This window comes from Zalophus californianus, chromosome 2 (assembly GCF_009762305.2).
Source record: "Zalophus californianus isolate mZalCal1 chromosome 2, mZalCal1.pri.v2, whole genome shotgun sequence".
In the NCBI taxonomy this organism is placed as follows: Eukaryota; Metazoa; Chordata; class Mammalia; order Carnivora; family Otariidae; genus Zalophus; species Zalophus californianus.
The window spans coordinates 186,952,452-186,978,628 of NC_045596.1; the positions used below are offsets into that span (position 1 = coordinate 186,952,452).

Below are 26,177 nucleotides of genomic sequence, written 5' to 3' on the forward strand. Positions count from 1 at the left end.
TGGCAAACTGCACAACGGAAGTACATTAATAATAATATATTAATAAATAATAACAGATCCTTTGTGGATTGAGTCCTACGTTCTGCCAGACACTGCTAGAAGCTCGGCACATGAAATAACAGCTCGAAGAGTTGGCAATTGTTATCATTCCTATTTCACATATGAGACAATTAAAGATCAGGATTAACAGAGAAAGACATGTATCATATGACCTCACTGATATGAGGAATTCTTAATCTCAGGAAATAAACTGAGGGTTGCTGGAGTGGTGGGGGGGTGGGAGGGATGGGCTGGCTGGGTGACAGACATTGGGGAGGGTATGTGCTATGGTGAGCGCTGTGAATTGTGCAAGACTGTTGAATCACAGATCTGTACTTCTGAAACAAATAATGCAATATATGTTAAGAAAAAAAAGAAGAAGAAGAAGATAGCAGGAGGGGAAGGATGAAGGGGGGGAAATCGGAGGGGGAGGCGACCATGAGAGACGATGGACTCTGCAAAACAAACTGAGGGTTCTAGAGGGGAGGGGGGTGGGGGGATAGGTTAGCCTGGTGATGGGTATTAAAGAGGGCACGTTCTGCATGGAGCACTGGGTGTTATGCACAAACAATGAATCATGGAACACTACATCCAAAACTAATGATGTAATGTACGGTGATTAACATAACAATACAAAAATTGTTATGTGACCACTCTAACTGCTGGTGTCACCCTCCGTGCACAGGAGGGTCACGGGAGTGCCTGCTGGCCTGGCCACAGTATGAGGGGGCATGGGCTAAGTCACTTGTAATAAGTGTATGCAGGTGCTTTGGGTGCTGGGTAAGGAGAAACTAGCCCTTCCCACACAGCCCACTGAAGAACCAGGGGTACAATGGCATGTGCCCAAGGAGACATATAAATCAGGGCTCAAATTCGGGGTATAATTTTCAAGAAATAAAACAGGCAGTGAGAGTCAGAAGGGAAGAGTAAAATTCACCAGGGACCTGAAGAGGTGCTTCCTGTCCCAGCTGTCAACAGGAAGGGTTTACACCCAAAAACGAAAAGTCACAGGAGAGTAAATTCTAAGGGTAAGAAAAGAACCCCAAGGGTCAGCTACAGATAAGGAAAAATGAGACAGACATGGAATTTTGTAAGGTTTACTTCCTCTAAGGCTTCAGTCTACTTGCTTTTTTATTTTCAAAGAACATTTTCCACATACATTTTATTTCAAAATCTCCTCTAAATTCCTTTTTCTCCTTCCGTTTTTATCAGCAACTGGACGGATACTAAACTTCGGCTTCACAATGGTTTGTCACAGGGCAAATGACACACTTTTCCGTAGTGTCCATTTTACTCACACATTTTGGGGAAAATGTCATCTTCTGTTAAGAGAGAGATTTTGCTTTCCACGCTGCCAGGGTGACCACAGTCCCTTTGAGAAGTACTGGAGTAGGGTACTTGGTTCGGGCCACCACCCTTTTAAAGATTTTATTTACTTACTTGGCAGAGAGAGAGAGCGCACAAGTAGGCAGAACGGCAGGCGAGGGGGGCAGGGGGGGAGGCAGGGGGGGAGGCAGAGTGGCAGGCAGAGCGGCAGGCGGGGGGGGGCCAGGGGGGAGGCAGGGGGGGAGGCAGGGGGAGAGGCAGGCTCCCCGCCGAGTAGGGAGCCCGACGCGGGGCCCGATCCCAGGACCTGGGACCACGACCCAAGCCGAAGGCAGACGCCCGACGACTGAGCCCCCCAGGCGCCCCCACTATCCTTTTAAAATCACTTGACGAAGGTATAGAATTCATAAGCTGGTGATTAAAGGGATTTTAAAAAAATCCCCTTAGGAGAAAATGTTAAAGGAAACAGACACATTTCACTGGCAGAAGAGCAGTCTGATAGGTGACCGCAGGATTTTACCAGCATCAGTTCATTTTGAGCCAGACAACAATAAACAGAAACAAGAGAAGTGACCAAAGAGAGTCTCAGTTGCCAGGGAGGAGGGCCGTCATCTCTAGAAGGAGGAGAGCTAGAGAGGACACAGTTCCTGAGAAAGATGGGAGAATAAGGAATGGAAAATAAAATGGCCCGGACGCCAATCCAGGTTGGGCCATGAGGAACACGCCCCGTGATAAATCGATCAAACTCTCTGGGGTCAGCTCCTCTCCTCTTAAAATAAAAGAACTGACCTAGATTAGAAGCTTTCTGACATTTTTAACTAAAACTTACAGTAGGAAATCCATGCTGTGTTGCAATCCACACATGCATACGTGCGTATCCACATATAAAATAGAACCCACCTATAAAACTAAGGGGTTCTAGGAAACAATGCTCATTGCTACTACTACCACCACCAACATGGTAGCGTTTATTATGTACCACACCTTCTTCTCAATGCTTTGTATGCATTTATTCCCTTAATTCTCACAACAACTCTGTGAGATAGGAGATACAGGCACTGTCAATATTTCTATTTTATTGATGAAGAAGAAGAGAGACAAAGAGGACAGTGACAAGTTCCAGGTCATATGGCTACTAAACAAGACAGCTAGGATCCAAACTCAAGCAGTCTGGCTCCCGAGTCTGTGCTCTCAACCACGACACATTATGACCCTTACTCTTTGTGCCGAAATCCAGTATGTTCTATGGTCTTCCTGTTGCTGCAAACATTCATTGATTTCGCTTCCCACTAAAAGGTCACAACTGGTAGCTTCAAAAACCAGTGGCCCTAGATGATCCCTAGCCCTCTTTCAGCTCTGGGGTTCTATGAGGCTCAATGGAGATCAGACAATGCTTTGTCCTGAAGGATTTACACTAAATGGTTTGTCTATGGGTTAATTTCCAAATGTCAGGCTGAAAATGCCACTTTGCCAGTATCCACAGCAAAGGAGAAAGGTTAATTAGTTTCCTTATATGTAGAAAATTGAAATGAGCTCTTACACATCTTCTTGCTTAGTAATTCTACACCTTGTGTTCATGAGTATTCATACCTCACTAAGTTTCCGGTGTAAATTCTGGAACTCACTGAGCCTTCTGGGGACGGTCCAGTTCTTAGTTTCAAGTCCTCCAACTTCTTGTAAGCTTACCATGACAAAGTAGCAGGGCATTTGCTCACCATTCTCTTCTGTAACCTTGGGAAAAACAAACGCAACAAAAAGGGTGCTGAGCAGATATGGTAGGCACGATTTTTAAATACCCCCCAAGATCTCCCACTCCCTAGTGTACATGCCCTGCGTCATCCCTGAGACTGGGAATACCATAGAATCTATTCCTGCAATTAGGTTACGTTACATTTAACCACTGACCTTAACACAGGGGATTACCTGGGTGTGCCTAACCTAATCACACAAGCCCTTTAAGAGCAGAGAGATTCCTCGGGCTGGTGGCAGGAGAGGACGTGGGGAAGCCTGGAAGTGCAAGAAAGATTGCACACGTGGTGCTAGCATGAAGGAGAGGGGCGCGTGGGGTGGGGGAGGGGTGTGTGGCGGTGCTTCGACTGATGGCAAGAGAGCAGAGACAGGTAAACAACCACATGGAACTGAGTTCTGCCGACAACCTGAATGAGCCTGGAAGAGGATTTCTTCCCCAGTCTCCAGACAAGAACTCAGTCTGGCCAGTACGTTGATTTCAGCCTTATGACACAATGAGTAGAGAATGAGAGAGTCATGCAGGGTTGGACTTTCAACCTACAGAATTGTGAGCTAATAAATGGGTGTTGTTTTAAGCCATGAAATTTGTGGTAATCTGTTACTCATCAAAAGAAAACTAATATAGCAAACTTAACATCTTAAGCGTGTTCCTTTGAAAAAACAAATGAACAGCAAGCAAACAAGTGCAAGATATGCCAAAACCTGTCTCAGGAAAGGATAAAGACTTCCCCGGGTTAATTTCTGGATTCAACAAACCAGGATTTCAATTTTTATGAAATTTTACATTGAAACACATAATTTCCTCTACCTCCTGACTTAGATAACTCCTTAACACAGACACAGATACATAAAATATCACAATTCAGACAGGCCATTGTTATACTTAACATAAATAGATTAAGAGAAAAAACAAAAAAAACACTGAATTTAAGCTTGAATTAGTATCACAAATCGAATTAGAGACAAAGAGTCAATAAGAAAGGCAAAGGAAAGAGACACAAGACTCCCAGAGCATGCACGGGGCCCCGTGAGGTAGGACCATTATTCCACTGTGAGGATGCAGGAGGTGAGGGCACACACAGGGTCCCCGGGTTATGGTAGGATCACATGTCTAGTAAGGGAGTCAGCCCGGATCAGAACTCAGGAGAATCTGGCATGAGGCAGACACATCTTCCACACATTCCCCATGGGACTGCCTTGTGAACTCTGGTGGTCAGGGGACTCCTCAGTGTCCATGTCCACTATCTTTTCCGTGACCAAGGTGCCACAGCAAACTCCTACAGCTTACCTTAATGGGAGTGCTACCAGGTACCACAGACCTGGTGAAGCACTTGGTTAAGCATTCACATAATGTGTGTGCTTTCACAGTAGCTCTTGGAGAACACGCTTTGTCTGCTATGTAATCTAGAGGAGAACTTAAGATTGTGAATTTCAAGCCCGCCCCACACCACAGTAAGAGTGTGAACATTAACACTATGTTACTCATGATCTTGTTATCTATGTGGACCTGACCTTTATCTCCAGACTTCCACAGGACTGATAGTAGGGCAGGTGGGAATGAAGAAGTTGTCAACATTAACAATGTAAATGCCCATATGCATCTCTCTTTGAAAAGAAATTATTTTCAAAGACAAAAGGGATACAGCATATTCTGAAAATTGTTACCCGTATCCCTCAAAGAACAGCAAAATATTTTCTAATTCAAAGGAAAAAATATTCATTATTGAAGATTTACAGCAACTGAGATTTAAGTAAGTGAAGTCAGCAGAATGGAGCCATCAGAAACACTTAAATTTTTTTAAAAAATTTAAAAAAAAGAAAAACACTTAAATTTTTAATTTGTCACCACCAAATTTCAAATAATGCCTTCCATTTTATTTCAGTCCTCAATGAAAAAATAAAATGGCAATTCGGAGACATTAAGTATCCTTATCTGAAAGTTGCTTACAAGGCCAGTGAATAAGGACAACCTGCAGTGGAGTGAGATCAGGTCTACACCAGGCAGCCCCCCTACAGCTCGCAGTCATGGGTGAGACAGAGTGAAAACAGTGGAGAAGGAAGGACAAATGCAGTCTACACGAACAAACATAGGCTTTCTACCCTCAAACTTAATTCTCTAGGACAAAGTCTTCTCATATAAAGTCATACTCTTAAAATAAACTGGGAGGAAAAGGGGTCAGACCTACCTCTCCACTGGTGATGGAGGCTTTCCACATTCCGAGGTTCTCACACCACCAATCTGTTCTTGCCATGTGCAGCTGTAGGTCTGTGCGTTCTTTCTCCATTAGAATTATCTCCTCCTTCAACTTGAAAACAATCTGCCAAAGGGAAAACATCATGAGAGTTATAAAACCACTTGAAATGCTGCACAATTCAGCAAAGTAGTAGGATATAAAATCAACAGGCAAAAATCAGCTGCATTTCTTTACACTAACAATGGACAATCCAAAAAGGAAATTAAGAAAACAATTCCATTTACAATAGCATAAAAATAAAAAAAAAAATACTTAGGAATTAAATAAGGAAGTGAAAGACTTCTACAAAGAAAACTATAAAACACTGATGAAAGAAATTAAAGAAGACATAAATATATGGAATGATCTCCAATGTTCATGGATTAGAAGACTAAACATTGCTAAGATGTCAGTGCTACCGAAAGCAATCTACAGATTGAACACAATACCTATAAAAATTCCAATGTATTTTGCAAAAATAGAAAAATCCATTGTAAAATTCATATGGAATCTCAAGGGAGACTGAATAGCCAAAGTAATCTTGAAAAAGAACAAAGTTGGAGGATTCACACTTTCTGATTTCAGTACTTACTACAAAGCTATACCAATCAAAATGTATGGTACCGACATAAAGACAGACATGTAGACCAATGCACTAGAACAGACAGCCAAGAAATAAACGTTTGTACATATGGTCAAAGAATTTTGACTGGGGTGCCAACACCACTCAATGGGAAAAGAACAATTTCCTCAACAAATAGTGCTGAGAAAACTGGATACCCACATGCTAAATAATGAAGTTGGACCCTTACCTAATATCCTATATAACAATTAACTCAAAATGGATAAAAGACCTAAGCATAGGAGCTAAAACTATAAATTATTAGAAGAAAACATAGGGGAAAAGCTTCATAACACTGGACTAGCAAGACTTGTTGGCTATGACACCAAAGGTTCAGGCAGCAAAAGAAAATATGGGAAAACTAGACTTCATAAAAATTTTACACTTTTCTGTTGAATCACAGATCTGTACCTCTGAAGCAAATAATACATTATATGTTAAAAAAAAAAAGGAAGAAGAAGAAGAAGAAGAAGATAGCAGGAAGGGAAAAATGAAGGGGGGGAAGATCCATGAGAGACTATGGACTCTGAGAAACAAACTGAGGGTTTTAGAGGGGAGGGGGTGGGGGGATGGGTTAGCCTGGTGATGGGTATTAAAGAGGGCACGTTCTGCATGGAGCACTGGGTGTTATATGCAAACAATGAATCATGGAACACTACGTCAAAAACTAATGATGTAATGTATGGTGATTAACATAACATAAGAAAAAAAATTTTTAACTTTTGTGCAAAGAATACTATCGGCACAGTAAAAAGGCAACCCACAGAATTGGAGAAAATATTTGCAAATCACATATCTGATAGGATATTAACATCCAAAATATATAGAGAACTCTTAAAACTTAAAAACAAAAACCAAACAGTCTGGTTCAAAAATGCGCAAAGGACTTGAATAGACATTTCTCAAAAAAATATATATAAATGGCCAAAGAGTACATGAAAAGATACTCAACATAACTAATCATTAGTGAGATGCAAATCCAAACCACCTCACACCCATTAGGATGGTTACTATCAAAAAATTGAAAAACAGTTATTGGTGAGGATCTACAGAAATTAGAAACTACATGCACTGTTGGTGAGAAGGTATAAAACGGTGCCGCCATTATGGAAAATAGTATGGAGGTTCCTCCAAGAATTAAAAACAGCAATTCCACATCTGGGTACATGCTCAAAAGAGCTGAAAGCAAGATCTTGAAAAGATATTTGTACACCCATGTCCATGGCAGCATTATTCACAATATTCAAAAGATGGAAGCAAACCAAATGTCCACTGATGGGTGAATGGATAAACAAAATGCTATATATATATATATACACACACACACACACACACACACACACACACACACACACACACAATGGAAAATTACTCAGCCTTAAAAAGGAAGGAAGTTCTGACACACAGTATAATATGAATGAACCTTGAAGACATTATGCTAAGTGAAATAAGCCAGTCACAAAAGGATGAATACTGTATGATTCCACTCACAATGTATTTCAGAGTAGCTAAATCTGTAAGAGATAGAAAGTAGAATGGTGGTTGCCAGGGAATGGGGAGCAGGGAATGGTAAGTATTATTTAATGGGTACAGGGTTTCAGTTTTGGCATATGAAATGAGTCCTGCAGATGGATGGTAGTGATGGTTGCATAACAGTGTGAATGCACAGACACTGACCTGTACACCTAAAATGGTTGAAGTAGTAATAAATTTTATGTATATTTTGCAATAATTTTTTAAAAATAAGTAATTTTATTTTTTTAAAAAAAAAGGCTATGGATCTCTTTCATAAGAAAACCTATAAGGATATATAATTCTGTGGTTTGAAGGCGGAAGTTTTGCTCCGAAACTCTCCTGAACATGAAGGCTACAAGGACTCTTTCCTTGCTCAAAAAGCCTACAGAAGCACTCCCAGCCTAAACCTCCTCCTGCATTTTATCATCAGTCAGGCCTGAGACTATCTGCTTCATTTTCATGTGGGTATGTTTTAGTCCCACCATCACCATGTTTGCTCCCAAAGGGCACATGTCAGGCTCTGTATATCACTGATTCCCCACAGGGACTGGCACAGCATCATGCATTTACTCATCACTTATGTTGCTGAACACGCACTCAGAAATTGCCAGAGGAGATCAATTTGGCAGACCGAAGAGCATCGACCAAGGTTATATTAGAAACGCCTCCCTGTTGGACTCTGAAGAGGCAAAACCACAAAGCAAAAAGCCACACCACTGCTTGGGTTCACAAAATGCCACTTAGGGAGATGCTGTTTACCTTTTTAAACTTTCCAATTCTGTTGGCTTTTAGCAAAACAATCTACTTCTTGCGTAATTTTGTGAGGTTCTCTAAACTGTGACTCACAGCATTTGAAAGAAAAATGAAATTAAAAAGATTGTCCTCGTGGATTTAATTTACTTCCAGAAATGAGTCTGGCACAAAGAAATGTTTTGCTCTGTTCTGCAAAGCTGCTGTAGGCGAGCCAGGTGAGAGAACTCGGAGCTACTCACTGCTGATGACTGGGGGAGAACCCCAAACCATGGAAGACTAAAATCAAGTGCTTTTCTCATTCTATACTAGAAGCAAAAATGTAACAATGGAACTTAAGGTTAAAATTCTTTTTAAGGAAACTGTGATGCTTTGCAACATAAACTGAAAACTATTTATCAAATTGGAAAAATGGAAACTTTCAAAGATAACCTTAAAAGCAAAAGAGTTACCTTCTTGTCAGGTTTTGGTGCATTTTGAATAGAACTTAGAGCTTGCCTTTTATATTCAAGTTTCTCATTTAGTTCTCGTAGTTTGTTTACAGCAAAGCTGGCTTGTTCATTAATCCGGCTGGTGCCTTCATCTACAGCTTCCTCACCAGCCTCGACTCCCGGGCCCTGGGGGAGAAAGTCACATGAACCACACTATCTTCTTCCTTTTTTTTTTTCTCATTAAACTTTTGTTTTAATGGGTCTCAAAATTCTGTGACAGATTTTTGGTCAAGTTGTTTCCATTAAAAAGTACTGATTTAAAAAACTAATAACTTAAAACTGTCACACACACACAAAAACAAATGGTCCACAAAACATTCTCCTTTCCTTCTGAAGGTTTTACGATGCATTGTTATCATTAACCAGTCTTTTACTCTTAAACTTAAATGGCCAATTGACACAAACAGTTCTGAGACCGTTCTTCCACCACTGATTAAGACAGGGGTGGCCGGTATTGGGTCGGGCCTGGTTAGTACTTGGATGGGAGAACCACACTATCTTCTGATGCTGGACTGGTCAGCCATTATTACCTAGTGTATAGGCTCTCTATCATTACACTGTGCCCAGGGACTAGATTCCACTAAGGAAAGACTCTGTGGTAACAACCCAGGAGCAGGCTACTTTGCCTCAGCAAAGTAACAAGTCAAAATTATTTGGAACCAAAGTAACTGGTGTTCAGGATTGCAGTGAGAAAAGACATTTAATATTTTAATAGCCCAAAAAAATGGGTGGAGATGAGGTCGTGGGGTGGATTCCATACCATTATCTTCCAAATGGTACACCCAAGGGAATCTGCTTGGAACAAGGGAAGGCAACTGAGTTCTGCACCCAGCTCAACCCGAATGATCTCTGCCTAATGTTGGACAAAGACACTGAGACACATTTGGCTTCCTTTCAGGCTCCAAAGAATATTACAGAAAACTCATGCGTGTCCCTTTAAAATAAAATTTCCAAATTCCTATTAGTGAAAGTATTTTTGGTATACCCTTTGTTCAGCCCTTCTCTTGAAGATGTATTTTACAAATCAACAGGTAGGTCATTTTACAAGTAAAATGGTTAGCATTTCAAAGTGACTTAAGATTCATAAAGAACTGTGTAACTTTGAAAAATCTGGATAGATTACCAACAGATGGCATATAAAACAGATTTGTGCGGGGCACTGGAAAGAACGGCTGAGAACAGTCTTCTGCTTTGTTTACACTCCTTAATGTTCTAACAGAATTTTTTCTTCCAATTTTTAGTAATTGTAACAGTCATTTTTTCAAACAAAAATAAAGTATTAATAATCCTAGAAAAAAAAGCTGTTTTTATTTTTGTCGGGTCTTTCAAATCCTTGTCCATGAGTGTACACATGACATAATTCTACACCTTGTATACACAGACATACATGTATTCTGTCTTTTCCATATAATTTACAATGCTGCTTATTTTGAGGGTATTAATTACAGACTTCAAACTTTTAATTTTTATGGCTGTATAGTATCCTAGCAATTGATAGTACACTGAGACATACTCCTACTGCTGCTCGTGCTCTGGGTTGATTCTGCTGGTTTGCTATCCCAAATGTACTAAAACAAACTCCATGATACATAAACTTCTCTACCCTTTAGTTATTGTCTTAAGATAAATTTCTAGAAGCAGGATTATTGTTACAAAAGAGTAAGAGCTTTCAAAAGTTCAGTGATACATATTACTCTCGAGTCCCAGGTGAAGTTGGACAATTTTTCATGTTTGTTTACCTTACAGATCAACTGTCAGTTCAAGACCTTATTCAATTTATCTGTTGGGTATTGACATTTTTAATCAATTTGAATAACCTCTTTTAAGGCATTTGCAAATTAACCATTTTAACTTTTGAGGGAGAGATAACACAGTTAAAACAAACTGACCAATAACTAAGTAAATAAATAGATAAATAAATAGATAAGTAATTAAAAAATTAAACAAACTGACCTATCTTAAAAAATAAGATAGGTTTTACTCATGAGTAATGAGTAATGATTTTTTGATCAGTTCGGTGGTATTATACACTGAAAATATAAAGAACTAAGTAACAAATCTTTTAAAAACTCTGAAGGAATGGGTGCCTGGGTGTCTCAGTTGGTTAAGCGACTGCCTTCGGCTCAGGTCATGATCCTGGAGTCCCGGGATCGAGTCCCACATCAAGCTCCCTGCTCGGTGGCGAGTCTGCTTCTCCCTCTGACCCTCTTCCCTCTCGTGCTCTCTATCTCTCATTCTCTCTCTCTCAAATAAATAAATAAAATCTTTAAAAAAAAAAAAACTCTGAAGGAATGAATTTAACAACAGTTCAGATACTGACTTCAAATACCATCAAGAGCAAGCACTTGATTCCTCAGGGCTTGAGATATCACTGGGCAGAAAAAAACCCAAGATAAATTATCATCTTTCCATGTAGGGTGACTTAAAACATTTTGTTTTTCTTTGCATCTTCATAAATCTTAAAACTCACGTAAATCATTGATAGTAAATGACAGGTGGCAACTGGGGTTCTCCCATTAAATGACAGTACACTTAAGAAAATCAGACTTCAGGTGTGGCTGAGCAAGGTTTTCTTTGGAACATCTTACTTACATCTGATTTTTTAAACTCCAAAATATTTCCTGTAACTCCTCCCACATTCTCTTTCTCTCCTCATTTCCCCATCCTTTGACTATTCCCAGGCCGCACTAAGTTCTGTGGATTCTCTTACCTGGCCTAAGCCACAAATGTCCCACCCACAGGCTTTCTGCCTTCACGTTTTCGGGGTATGTCTCAGGTAGGGAGGGGGCAGTGAGGTCTCTGACTCAACAGCAGGTGGTGGTAGTCAGCTGTTTATAAGAACAAGGGGAGGCGTGTGTGAGCTCCACTTACAGTCCTGTACATTAAAAGGTGAAGGGGCGCACCAAATTCGGCTTATACAGTATGAGCCCACCCAATCATATTCGAAGCTTAACCACTGAGAAGGGAGGAGAAAGTGAAAGGTGACTCACCAGTTCATCCTTGCTGGAAATCAACTGTGAGGCATGTTTCTCGTCCTCTTTTACCATCAGTTTCTCATATAGGTCACTGACAATAAATGACGGGTAATACCTATCCTTTAGGGTCTCATAAACATCTCCCTGGATTTTGCAGAACACTTCAATACCTTTATTTCCTACAAGACACTGCTGGATTTCTTTATAAAGTGATTTTTCCACAGGTATTTCTTTGCTTTCCACAAAGAAATTCTGGTAAATTTCGCCAACTAATTGAGGGATTTCATTCTGAAAAACAGAAGGATGAAGAACAAGAAAGGTAAGAAATTTCATCTCTGACAAAAAGGATTATCTTCAGAATTCTCTACATTTCAAAGCTGGAAGGAAGACGTGGAACGCACACTGGTACCAGTGGGGGTCTCTGGCTTTCGTGTGCACATTCAGAACCAAGGGGTAAGAGTCAGACCCTCAAAAGACAACTGGCTCCTTCAAATGAACACTTCAGTTGAATAGTTAACAAATGTAATTTCTTTGAAATGCTGGAAGGAGAAAAATGACAACAGTTCTCTTCTTGCAATGGACTCCTTCTTGTAAATCTGAATTCCACAGCTCAAATATCAGCTAAATTCAATTTGGCTTTTTAAAATCTAATATAAATCATTGGAAGTGCCATTTCTCACTCAAAAAAAAAAGTCAGTATTGTATAATTTAAGAAAACAAGAAAAATGTTCTTTCAGAATGATGATTTATTGCATTATAATCAAGCTTATATTAGATGGCTTAGTCTTAAACGTTACACTTAGGTCATAGCCAGCCTACTTCGCAAATTCAAGTATCTCTTCTGGTTAACATAATATTTATATTTCCTCTAGACACATTTCATTAACTCCAGGAATGTTATACAAAGTCTTCAACAGGAGTGAAAAATGAAGACAGGGGCGCCTGGGTGGCTGAGCGTCAACTCTTGGTTTCAGCTCAGATCATGATCTCTGGGTCTTAGGGCTCTGCCGCTCAGTACAGAGTCTGCTGGAGATTATCTCCCTCTCCCTCCCCCTCTGCTCCTCCCCCTGCTCACACTCTCTCTCTAAAAAAAATAAATAAAATCTTTTTTTTAAAAATGAAGACAGGGGGCGCCTGGGTGGCTCAGTTGGTTAAGCGACAGCCTTCGGCTCAGGTCATGATCCCAGGGTCCTGGGATCGAGCCCCGCATCGGGCTCCCTGCTCGGCAGGAAGCCTGCTTCTCCCTCTCCCACTCCCCCTGCTTGTGTTCCCTCTCTCTCTGTCTCTCTCTCTGTCAATTAAATAAATAAAATCTTTAAAAAAATAAATAAATAAATAAAAAATAAAAAATAAAAAATGAAGACAAACAACTTAACAAATGAAGACTGTGAATTCAACAAACATTCCAGGACTTTTACATCCAAATCAGTGTTGCCAGGTCAAAATAGCTAGTGTTGCATTTGACAAAGCTATATGCTCCTATTCCACTGAAATCTTTCAAACTGTTTTCAGTAGTTTAGAAAAGTTCTTTAGATTGCTGTTTGCAACATTCCTTTGAGCGCAGCCAAAAGTCATTTGGAATCAAGTCTAGTAAACAGAATATATAATAAAGTAGGCAAAAACAGTATTTGATAAAATGAGGTAATTTGTGGCTTACAAATTAACAATAAAAAGCAATGAAAAGCAAAATCTTCTAAGAAGATTTAAAAATACTATGAGAGTGAATTTAATTCCTTAACCAATGTAATTTGTGGGGCACCTGGGTGGCTCAGTCCGTTAAGCATCTGCCTTCAGCTCAGGTCATAAACCCAGAGTCCCAGAATGGAGCCCCATATCAGGGTCCCTGCTCAGCAGGAAGTCTGCTTCTCCCTCGGCCTCTGCCCCTCTCCCCACTCATGTTCTCTCTCTCTCCCTCTCTCTCTCAAATAAATAAAAATCTTTTACAAAAACAAAAAACAAGGTAGTTTGTGATTTATGATGTATTTTAAGTTGGTATTCAGTTTTGCCAACACTCATATAAAGTGCAAATAGTAATTTAATGTACCTTTGTGCTTATTTTAATAAGCCTCTCAAAATATATGTATATGTTATACATAAATATACAAATATGTATATTTATAGACACATATAAACATACATATTTCACAGTCTTTAATCCTTAAATGTACTGAGACCTTGTCGAGTGCAAAACACAATGCTTACTGCTGGGGTTTTCATTGTAAGAGGCATCTATAACGAAAAATGTTCTTTTGTGTTTTGTAATTCAATCATATTTTATTTATTTTTTAAAAGATTTATTTATTTACTTACTTATTTATTTGAGAGAGAGAATCCACAAGCAGACTCCCCACTGAGCGCAGAGCCCAGCGTGGGGCTTGATCCCAGGACCCTGAGATCATGACCTGAGCTAAAACCAAGAGTCAGCCACTAAACCAACTGGACCACCAAAGCCCCATTAATTCAATCATATTTTAAATGAACTAAAAGAAGAACAATTGTGTAAAATATGCACATGATGACATTAAAATAACAAGATTATGAGATGGAGGTACAGATGACAAGATCAATTCATTATAACAGCAATGTGAATATATATATGTCTTTTTATAATGTGTTAAAAAAATAATTGCCTGAAAATAAATTCAATATTTTGGTACATTTATAAGTCACTTTTTCCCTTGACTACACATTCAAAAGCATCTTTTTTGTAAAATAAAATCTAATTTCATTTACTGTTAGGGGCTAGAACATAATTCCATTATTACGTTTGGTTTTAAAGAGTCTTTTAATGTATACTTATCTTACAGCTTCATTGAGAAACACAGACACAGCGTGTAACATGCACGTTTTCATCAGCTAGTGATTAATATTCCTTTGATGCTATATATACTACCTTGTTTGCACTCTTTAAATACTCCACAGACTCCCAAAAACTAATCAGAGCTCTCTTGTCCATCCTTTCCATGTATATTCGAAAGTGCTCTCGGTAGAAAGTACTAGCCAAGATATCTTCAAACTGAAGAATCTATTAAGGGAATTCAAGAAAAAAGTTTTTATTATCAGTTTACTTTAACTTCCAATGGATTAGTCTCTAAATCGGGGAGGGGAACCTCATTTTTTAAGGTCATAGTCAGTATAATATGGTATTTCTCTCCACTTCCTAAATTTTAAATGGAAAAAGTTTATTAAAGATTCAAAATGTACATATTCAATAAATACCAATTTTCAAATTAATCATCCACACATTCAGCAAAAGATCTATTTGGCATTTACTCTGTATCAGGCACATTTCTAGGAAATGAAACAGACAAAAATCCTTGCCCTGTGGGATATACTGCTAAAAGTAACAGATGCTCATAACAGAAAAATTGAAAAGAAATGTCTAAAAAAACCCAGGAGGCTAGAATCTAATAATTTGGCATTTTTGCCTTCCATCCGATCTTTATACAGCTGAGGAAAATGATTTTATAACTTGTTCGTTTACAGTATCATTTATTTTTTTCACAAATAACTTTACTTATTACCCCGATTCCCCAAATTTTACCACCTTTTAAAATCACATTCTCTCCCTGCTACACATGCACACACACATACACACACATACGTGCATACCACCACCCCACAACCATACTAAAAAAAAAATAGTAAGCTGTAGACAAGATCAGCCTTTTACCATTGGATAAAGCCCGCATTCCTAAAGACAAGAATATTTTCTTATATAAACAACGTATAATAATCAAAATAAGGAAATAAACATCAACACAGTACTATTAGCTAATCTGTCAGCCTCGTTCAGATTTATTTTAAAAATCTTTTGTAAGCATTTTAATTGGTTCTTAATATTACACTGTATGCATGTACCAAAATTACTCCTTTGTTTACCATTTTGCATGCTTACAGAAAAAGAAAAACCACATCTGGAGACACAGCACAATCTTGAGCATAGGTTGCCACAATAGGAGAAAGCAGATCACCTTTGTAATTATTCATAACTCAATTCGTTACGAGAAATGCCTCAAATTAATTTAGAAGGAACTGAAGCCCCATATCCTTAGCTCTTAGTTAGGCTTAAAAAAAAAAAAAAAAAGACATGTAAGTATAACTCAAATGCAATAAAAGAAAAACTTATGTTTTAAGATTCTTAAAATTTAAATTGTGGCAATTGGAATTTTTTTGGAAATGTTACCAGTAAGATCTTTCTACAATCAAGGGCACATGATCAATACAGATTCAACTCTTCTGCTGACAGCGAACCCTCAAGAGGTTTTGTGAACAGAAAGGCTCAGGCATTTTTCTAACAACTTCTGGTGACTAATTAAAGAAGACAGCCATCCCCTACTACAGATCACTAACAATTAGAGTCCATAAATGTTTCAGACAATTAGTATTTAGTTAGTTTACTAACTTTGGAAGATCACAGCATGTACTTATGTGAACCCTACCAGTAAAGCATTTTGAAGCACAAACTCTAACTGTACATGATACACAGAGGTTTCTAGGAACCCATATCAACTTTGGCTAGGGATAACAGATCACTCAGAGAGTTACCGATTTCTCATATAGGAAGAAGCCAAGCAGAAAGAGCATTCAACGAAATCTAAGGAAGGCTTCCCAGTATAAATTTTCCTTGGATCAAAATGAATTCTAAGTTAGATACAAAGCCATATTTGCAAAACCAAGTTCAAAACATCTTCTAAAATATTAGCCATTTTTAGATTTTTATTGTATCGGGCGCCTGGGTGGCTCAGTTGGTTAAACGACTGCCTTCGGCTCAGGTCATGATCCTGGAGTCCCGGGATCGAGTCCCACATCGGGCTCCCTGCTCAGCAGGGAGTCTGCTTCTCCCTCTGACCCTCTTCCTTCTCGTGCTCTCTATCTCTCATTCTCTCTCTCTCAAATAAATAAATAAAATCTTAAAAAATAAAAATAAATTAAAAAAATAAAAATAAAAATGTTATTGTATCTTATGACTAGTCTACGCTCAGTTCCGAAAGTACAAATATATATAAATAAATGATAGCAAATATATCTCAAGAATAGTTAAACATCTGATATATCTCTTACCTTGGCTGATGGATTAACCAAATTCTCTGCTCCATTTGTTTTCTTTCTCTCCTCTTGAAAGACAGAAGAGCATCTCACTGTGTAACACCTACACTAACGGTGTGGGTCGGGGTGAACAGGATGAGTAGATCGTATACTTCACAGTCAAATGTATTCATTTGAGATTAACTCAATCTCAATTCATTTGAGATTAACTAATTTCAGTAATTCTGAGATTTTTGTGTAAAAGTACAAAGAGAAGGGTGGGTAGGTCAAACTTGACACCACTACTAAAATCATTTTTTTAAACTATAGATGATATAATTAACATTCACTAAGGGCTTCCATACAGCAAACATTGTGCTCTTAATTTATTTGTTAGTTCAGCCCTTTTTTTTTTTGTCCTAAGACCCCTGGTAATTCTGGGAGGGATGCTACCACAGTCAATGGTCTCTACGTAGGAGACAAAATACTGTCCTAGTAGACATTACATGTACGAAAGGCCATGTAGCATTTCAGGCAGGAAGGCAGATTATTCCCTATTCCTCTTCAGGAATTTTTATTTACGCTTTTTCAGTCTCTCCCAGTCCAACTTGATCTGGTTTCATCATGCATATTTTGCAAACTTGGTTCTGTGGTTTTTGTGGGTTACTACCTCTTACCCAGCTAATTAATTTTTCTCCAGGAAAAGCACTCAGAAGTACCTCAGGGCTTTAGAGGAATAAACATGCTCCTAATGTACCCAACATGTTACCAAGAGTGACCCAGGACCAGGATTCTCTAGTTACAAAGAGCCACAATATACTCCCGAGACTACCTCCAGCATACTAATGAGAATAGGTAGAATTAGGATCTTGGGAATGGTGTTTTTATCCTAAAAGGAGAGATTACAATTGGATTTTTCTTACATCTATATCATCACTAGACATACTCCCATAATAATCAATGCCAGTAATAATATTTAATGAGTACTCATATACCATGTGGTGTACATATCCCATTATGTGCATTATTTAATGGTCACCACCCAAAAGGTACATAAAATTATCCCGATTTTACAAATGGAGTACAAAGAAGCGAACTTGTCCACAGTCAATCCCAGTAGATATAGGATTGAAAGCCAGGCTTTCCAACTCTAGCACAACTTCTCAACCATAATTAAACAGTTCCTCTCCTTAAGAAATTACCCAATTTGTGTTTGTAGCAAACTACAAATAGTATGGAATTCAAGAAGGAAAGACGAATTTAGGAAAGATGCTCTACAAGAACTCCAGCAGAAACAGAAAGTCAGGGAATCTTCATATTCAAGTGCGGAGTCCTGAGCTACACTTGATGGTGTTCATTCTGGACGGGTCTTGGATCAAATAGAAATTGATATGAAAACTGATCTTAGACAGTGGGTTGGAAGATGGGGGCGGAGTAGGAGGATCACAGGCTCACCTTGTGCCACAAACAAAACTAGATAACTTTCAAATCATCCTAAATGCCCCAGAAACTGACCTGAAGGCTGGCAGAACAAAGTCCATAACTAAAGGTAGAGAATAAGTCACACTGAAGAAGGTAGGAAATGTGGACATGCTGCTTGGGAGAGAAATGGATCCCGGTGCTGTGGTGAGGAAGAAGCCAGGGCCACAGACAAGGATGAACGACAGGGGAGAGCGGGGGAAAACAAATCCCCATAGTAATTGGCTTAGAAAGTAAGAGGGGCCAAATTTCGTGACTTCTGGCAACCAGCAGGGCTTGAAACCTGGAGTTCTAAAGTGGACTGGGCTGGGACAGAGCCTGGAGGGGGCTGTGCTGCTCTCAGAAGGCCAGCAAACAACCTGCAGACGTACAGAATGGAAACAGAAATCTGAAGAGCACCCAGGGTACATAGTGGGGAGGTTATTCACTCATTTTGGAGTGTATCCCAGAGAGGCAGTGTTCATGGAGAGACCACATTGGGAACAAAGGAACTGGCCATATGCATCTCCCTCCCCGACCCCTCAGCGTAAGTGCAGGGCCACCTGCAGGAACGAGCACTATTCCCACACTCACTACCTAACCTGCTTATACAAACCACCCCTCAAACCTGTGCTGCAGTGGAACTGCCCCTCCCAGTCATGCTTGCCTCAGTCCCAGCACGGTAGGCCCCCTCCCCCAGAAGGCCAGCCCAAACCCCTGCTCACACCATGTGCCCCGACTCAGCAGTTTTGTAGTTCTGTTGGCAGTGGTGACAGGTCTCACTTCACAAGCAGACCGAGCACACCTGGTTAAAATGTACCCCATTCAGGGCAGGGACCAAACACTGCCCACAACAGGCAAAGAGAGCCTCTCCAGATAACTGGCCTGAAGGATAAAGCAGCCAGGACAAAACAACAGAACACACACACCACATACTGGAGACACTCCCAGAAGCACCAGGTCTTGGGGAACAAGGGAGATTACATAGCAGGGCACTATAGGACCTCTTCTTCAGAAGGCCATTACCCTCAAGAACAGGAGATATAGCTGACTTTCCTAAAAGAGAGAAACAGGCAGAGATGTAGACAAAATGAGAAGACAGAAATTTATCCCAAAGAGGGTGCCTGGGTGGCTCAGTCAGTTAAGCATCTACCTTCAGCTCAGGTCATGATCTCAGGGTCCTGGGATCGAGCACCACATCAGGCTCCCTGCTCAGCAGGGAGTCTGCTCTCTCCTTCTGCCCCTCCCCTGGCACTCACTCACATGCTCTCTCTCTCTCTCTGTCTCAAATAAATAAATAAAATCTTTAAAAAAAAAAAAAAGAAATTTATCCCAAATGAAAGAAGAGGACAAAGTCACAGCCAGAGAGTTAAGTGAAACAGATATCAGTAACATGTCTTTTGGAGTATTTAAAGCAATGATCATAAGGATACTCACTGACTTGAGAAAAGAGTGGAAGACATGAGTGTCTTTTATGTCTTACACAGAGATAAGGAATAACAAGCAGAAATAAAGGGCTCAATAAACAAAATGAAAAACATGCTTGAAAGAATGAACAGCAGGCTGGAAGAAGCAGAGGAAAAAATTAATGACCTAGAAGACAGAGTGATGGAAAGTAATCAAGGTGAACAAAAGAGAGAAAAAAGAATTACACAAAAAGTGAATAGGGAACTCAGTGACTCCATCAAATGTAGTAACATTTGTATTACAGGAGTCCCAGAAGAAGAAGAAAGAGAAAAGGGGGCAGAAAATTTATGTGAAGAAATAATACCTGAAAACTTCCTGAATGTGGAGAAGGAAACAGATATCCAAATTGAGAAGGCACAGAGAACCTCCAACAAAATCAACAAAAGCAGATCCATACCAAGACATATTGTAATTAAATTGGCAAAACATGTGATAAAAAACAAAGTTTAAAAGCAGTAAGACAAAAGAAGACAGTAAAACCTCATGAGGGTATCAGGGGATTTTTCAGCAGAAACTTTCAAAGCCAGAAAGGCGTGGCATGATATATTCAAAGTGCTGAACAGAAAAATCTACAGCCAAGAATACTCTATCCAGCAAGGCTATCATTCAGAATAGGAGAGATGAGTTTCCCAGACAAACAAAAACTAAAGGAGTTCACGACCACTAAGCTAGCTCTGCAAGAAATATTAAAAGGCAAACTTTGAATAGAAAGGAGAGACCAAAAATGACAGTAGATAGGTAGGAAACACCAAAGCAGTAAAAATGAGTATTTCAGTATAAAACCAGTCAAGGAACTAACAAAAGGATGTAAAACATGATAACATATACCTAGAACATGGGGAGGAGAGAAATAAAGAATGGGTACAACTTAAATGACCATGAATTTAATATAGACTACTATATGCAGAAGAGGTTATATACAAACCTAATGGTAACCATATATCTAAAACCACTAATAAATACACAAAGAATAAGGAAAGAAATCCAAATATATCATTAAGGAAAATCAGAAACCATGAAAGAGAGAAAGACAAGAAAAGACCAGAGAAAATCTTCAGAAACAACCACAAAAGAAATAAAATGACAACAAATATGTATCTATCAATAATTACTTTGAATGTAAATGGACTACACACTCCAATCAAAAGACATACTGTGACAGAATGGATAAAAAAACAAGACCCATCCATATGCTGCCTACGTGAGACTCATTTTAGACCTAAAGACACCTGCAAACTGAGGGGCGCCTGGGTGGCTCAGCCAGGTTGAACATCCAACTCTTGATTTCAGCTCAGGCCTTGATCTCAGGGTCATGAGTTCAAGCCCCACAATGGGCTCCACACCGGGCATGGAGCCTACTTTAAAAAAAAAATTACATATGCAGATTGAAAGTGAGGGGACAGAGAAATATCTATCATGCAAACAGATGTCAAAAGAAATCTGGAGTAGCAATACTTATATCAGACAAACTAGACTTTAAAACAAAGACTGTAACAAGAGACAAAGAAGGACACTATATAATAAATGATAAAGGGGACAACCCAACAAGAAGATACAACAATTGTAAATATTTAATGCACCCAAATGGAAGCACCTAATATATAAAACAGTTAATAACAAACATAAAGGACTAATTGATGATAATACAGTAACAGTAGGGGACTTTAACTCCCTCCTTATATCAATGGACAGATCATCCAATCATAAAATCAACAGGGAAACAATGGCTATGATGACACATTGGACCAGGTGGATTTAACAGATATATTCAGAACATTTCGTCCAAAACCAGCAGAATACACATTCTTTTCAGGAGCACATAGAACACTCTCCAGAACAGGTCACATATTAGGCCTCAAAACAAGTCTCAATAAATTCAAAAAAAAGATCGAAGTTATATCATCCATCTTTTCTGACTACAATGCTATGCTAAATGCTACTGCTAAAACTAGAAATCAACCAAAGAAAAAATCTGTAAAGACCAAAATTACATGGAGGTTAAATAACATGCTACTAAACAATGGATGAGTCAACCAGGAAGTCAAAGAAGAAATAAGAAAGATATATAGAAATAAATGAAAATAAAACACAACAGCTCAAAACCCTGGGATGCAGCGAAAGCAGTTCTAAGAGGAAATATACAGCAATACCGGCCTACCTCAAAAAGCAAGAAAAATCTCAAATAAACAACCTAACCTTACACCTAAAGAACCTAGAAAAAGAACAACAACTGAAACCTAAACCCAGAAGAAGGAAATAAGACTAGAGCAGAAATAAATGATATAGAATCTAAAACAAAAACAAAATAAAAACCAAATAACAAACAAAACCAATGGAACAGATCAATAAAACCAGGACCTGGTTCTTTGAAAAAAAATCAACAAAATTGACAAACCTCTAGCTAGATTTAACAAGAAAAAAAGAGAAAGAACTCAAAATCACAAATGAGAGAGGAGAAATAACAACCAATACCACAGAAATACAAATAATTACAAGGAATATTATGAAAAAATATGTGCCAGCAAATTGGACAATATAGAAGAAATGGATAAATTCCTAGGAACATAGAAACTACCAAAACTGAAACAGGAAGAATTACAAAATTTGAACACCAGCAAAGAGATTGAATCAGTAATCAAAAAACTCCCCAAAAAACAAAAGTCCAGGGCCTGATGGTTTCACAGGTGAATTCTACCAAACATTTAAAGAAGAGTTAATACCTATTCTTCTCAAACTATTCCAAAAAAATAGAACAGGAAGGAAAACTTCCAAATTCATTCTATGAGGACAGCATTATTCTGACACCAAAATCAGATAAAGACACCACTAAAAAGGAGAGCCATAGGCCAATATCCCTGATGAGCACAGATGGAAAAATGCTCAAAATACTAGCTAAATGAATTCAACAATACATAAAAAAAAAAAAAAAAGTCATCCACCACAATCAAATGGGATTTCTTCCTGGGTTGCAAGGGTGGTTCAACAGTCACCCAAAAAACACCCAACACCCCAAAAAACAAATAATCTAATTAAAAAATGGACAGAGACATGAAGAGACATTTCTCCAAAGAAGACATCCAGATGGCCAACAGACACATGAAAAGATGCTTATCACTTATCATCAGGGAAATGCAAATCAAAACTACTACATCACCTCACACCTGTCAAATTGGCTAAAAACAAAAACACAAGAAACAACAGGTGTTCATGAGGATGTGGGGAAAAAGGAAGCCTAGTGCACTGCTGGTAGGAGAGCAAACTGTGGAAAACAGTTTGGAGATTGCTCAAAAAGTTAAAAATAGAATTACCTTAGAATCCAATAATTGCACTACTGGGTATGTACCCAAAGAATACAAGAACACTAATTCAAGGGATACATGCACCCCAATGTTTATAGCAGCATTATTTACAATAGCCAAGATATGGAAGCAGCCCAAGTAGCCACTGATTGATGAATGGGTAAAGAAGTAGTGTGTGTGTGTGTGTGTGTGTGTGTGTGTGTGTGTGTGTGTGTGTGTGTCGCATGCACGCACACACACATGTGCGAGTGTATAATGGAATATTATTCAGCCATAAAAAAGAGTGAAATCTTGCCATTTGCAAGGACGTGGATGGTGCGAGAGAGCATAATACTAAGTAAGATGAGTCAGTCAGAGAAAGACAAATACCATATGATTTTATTCCTATGTGGAAAACAAGTGAGCAATGGGAAGGAAAAAAAGAGACAGAGAAAGAGAGAAACCAAGAAACAGAAAACTGATGGCTACCAGAGGGAAGGGAGGTGCAGGAATGGGTTAAAAAGTTGAGCACTGGGTGATGTGTAGAATCATGGAATCACTATATTGTGCACCTGAAACGAATATAACACTATATGTTAACTGGAAATAAAATAAAAACTTATACGTGGTTAAGGGGAAAAATGAAGGGGGGGAAATTGGAGGGGGAGATGAACCATGAGAAACTATGGACTCTGAGAAACAAACTGAGGGTTCTAGAGGGGAGCGGGGTGGGGGGATGGGTTAGCCTGGTGATGGCTATTAAAGAGGACACGTATTGAATGGAGCACTGGGTGTTATATGCAAACAATGAATCATGGAACACTACATCAAAAACTAATGATTTAATGTATGGTGATTAACATAACATAAAAAAAAGATTGATCTTATCTATGTCTTGAATGTTTAATAGATTTCACCAGTGAAATAATCTGAGCCTGAAGTTCTCTTTGTGGGAAGGTTTTAAATTATAAATTCATTTATAATTGCTACTCAGATTTTCTATTTCTTTTTGAGTCAGTTCTAGTAATCTGTATTTCCAAAGGAATTGGTCTGTTTTATTTAAATTGTGAAATTTACTGACTTCAAATTGTTCATAATATTCCTTTGTTCTCCTTCTAATGCATGGAGGATCTATAGTGATGCCCCCTCTCTCATTCCTAATAATGGTAATTTGTGCCTTCTCTCTTCCTTTTGTCAGTCTAACTAGAGTGTATAATAGATCTTTTCAAAGAACTACCTTTCACTTTCACTGATTTTTCTCTGTTTTTCTGTTCTCTATTTCATTGATTTCTGTTGTTACACTATTTCCTCCCTTCTAGTTATTTTAGTTTTCATTTGTAGGTTCTTAAGGAGGAAGATCACTGATTTTAAACCTTTCTTCTTTTTTAACATAAGCATTAAAAAGTGTTTCCTTCTGAGAAGCCTGGGTGGTTCAGTCAAATGTCTGCCTTCAGCTCAGATTAGGATCCCGGACTCCTGAGATGGAGCCCCGGTATCAGGCTCCTCACTCAGTGGGCAGCCTGCTTCTCCCTCTCCCTCCGCCCTTCCCCTCTCCCCCCACTCATGCTTGCTCTGTCTCTCTCTCTCTCTCAAATAAAGAAATCTTAAAAAAAAAAAAAAAAGTGTTTCCTTCTAAGTAGTCTTTACTGTAGCCCACAAACATTAAGATGTTGTACATTCATTTTCATTCCCTTCAAACTAGTTTCTAATTTCCCTTATAATTTCTTGACTCAAGCCTTATTTAGATATACTGTTTAATTTAAAAATATTTGAGAATTTTCCAGATCTATTATTGATTTCCAATTCCATTTGGTCAGAGAACATCTGTATAATTTTAAACCTTTTAAATTTGTTGGGATTTGTCTTATTGCCCAGCAATATAGTCTTTCTTGGTGAATGTTCAATGTACACTTGAGAAGAATGTGTATTCTGTTGGTACTAGGTGGAATGTTCCAGAAATGTCCATTCGTTCCCATTGGTTATTACTGTTGTTCACATCTTCTATATCCTGATTTTTTGTTTATTTCTTCTATCAATTACTGAGAGACAGGTGTTAGCATTTCCAATTATAAATAATTGTGGATCTTTTTTTCTCCTTTCAGTTCTGTCAGTTTTTGCTTCATGTATTTTTTTTTTTTTTTTGAAAGAGAGAGAGAGAGAGCACAGTGAGTGGGGAGGGGGGACAGAGGGAGAGAGAGAATCTTAAGCAGGCTCCATGCCCAGCATGGAACCCAACTCAGGGCTCACTCTCACGACCCTGAGATCATGACAGCTGAAATCAAGAGTCAGACGCTTAACCGACTGAGCCACCCAGGTGCCCCGCTTCCTGCATTTTAAAGATCTCACTGATTGCATACAAATTTAGGATTATCATGCCTTCTTGATGAATTTACCCCTTTATCATAATGAAATGTTCTTCATCCCTGGTTATATTCCTTGTTCTGGTGTCTATTTCATCTGATGTTAATATTAACTACTTAGATTTCTTATGCTTTGTGTTTATGTAAGCATGTCTTTTCCCCTCTTTTCACTTACAATCTGTTCCTTAATATTTAGTTTCTTATAGACAGCATATAATTCCTTCTTTTTATTTACTTAATCTCTTTCTTTGAATTGGGGGATTCATCTAATTTTGAAGACTAGGTTCTGAAATAAAGTTGGGTGGTGATTTTTCTGGATCAAACATGATTAGGTTATAGCAAAACTCCTCTACCCATTTATGGCCCCAAACTAACCAAAATCTTACCTTTCGACTAGCAAACCATCATAAACATTAGAATTCTGTAATATTATCTGAGGCTTTCAGCCTGAAGCCTAACTGAAATAATTTTATTGAGGTTACACTGTTGCAACAGCAATAGGTTGCTCCTTTCCTAAATATCTGAAGAAACAAGTCAAAATGGAGCTAAAACCAGATTAAGTCTACTTCTAGTAAATACTGCCAGATAACATGTACTGAATTCACATTCAGTGTTAAAATGATCTTCTTTTATGTTTCTCAAGGTTTTCTTCTACCATAAGATCTAAAACCACATCATCTTTTGACTGCATAGCAAGATATCAGAAGCATCTTCTAGGTATATATCTCTCATCTCTATTGGATCACTTTCCTTTCTATTTTATAATTACATAGGACTCTTTAAGAGCAGGGACTCCATCTTATACCTTTTGTATTCTAGTACCTTGCACTGTAACTGAGAGACTGTAGACCCTCAATAAATGTCTGCTGAATGAATGAATGAATG

At 38.6% G+C, this 26,177-nt stretch overlaps 1 protein-coding gene across 8 annotated transcripts in view; it reads right to left on the reverse strand.

Moving 5' to 3' along the window:
- Positions 1-26,177, reverse strand: part of SNX25 (sorting nexin 25) — a 132,974-nt gene that overhangs the window by 16,467 nt on the left and 90,330 nt on the right. For all 8 annotated transcript variants that reach the window (XR_003520737.2, XM_027598665.1, XM_027598660.2 and 5 more), the window contains exons 8-12: positions 14,595-14,726; positions 11,717-11,989; positions 8,688-8,852; positions 5,301-5,432; positions 2,956-3,096 (exon numbers count right to left, since the gene is read on the reverse strand). Coding sequence is in view for 7 of the 8 variants with exons in the window: in XM_027598665.1 (XP_027454466.1) it covers positions 2,956-3,096; positions 5,301-5,432; positions 8,688-8,852; positions 11,717-11,989; positions 14,595-14,726 (843 nt within the window). In the remaining variant the exon portion in view is untranslated. The remainder of the gene's footprint in view (positions 1-2,955; positions 3,097-5,300; positions 5,433-8,687; positions 8,853-11,716; positions 11,990-14,594; positions 14,727-26,177) is intronic.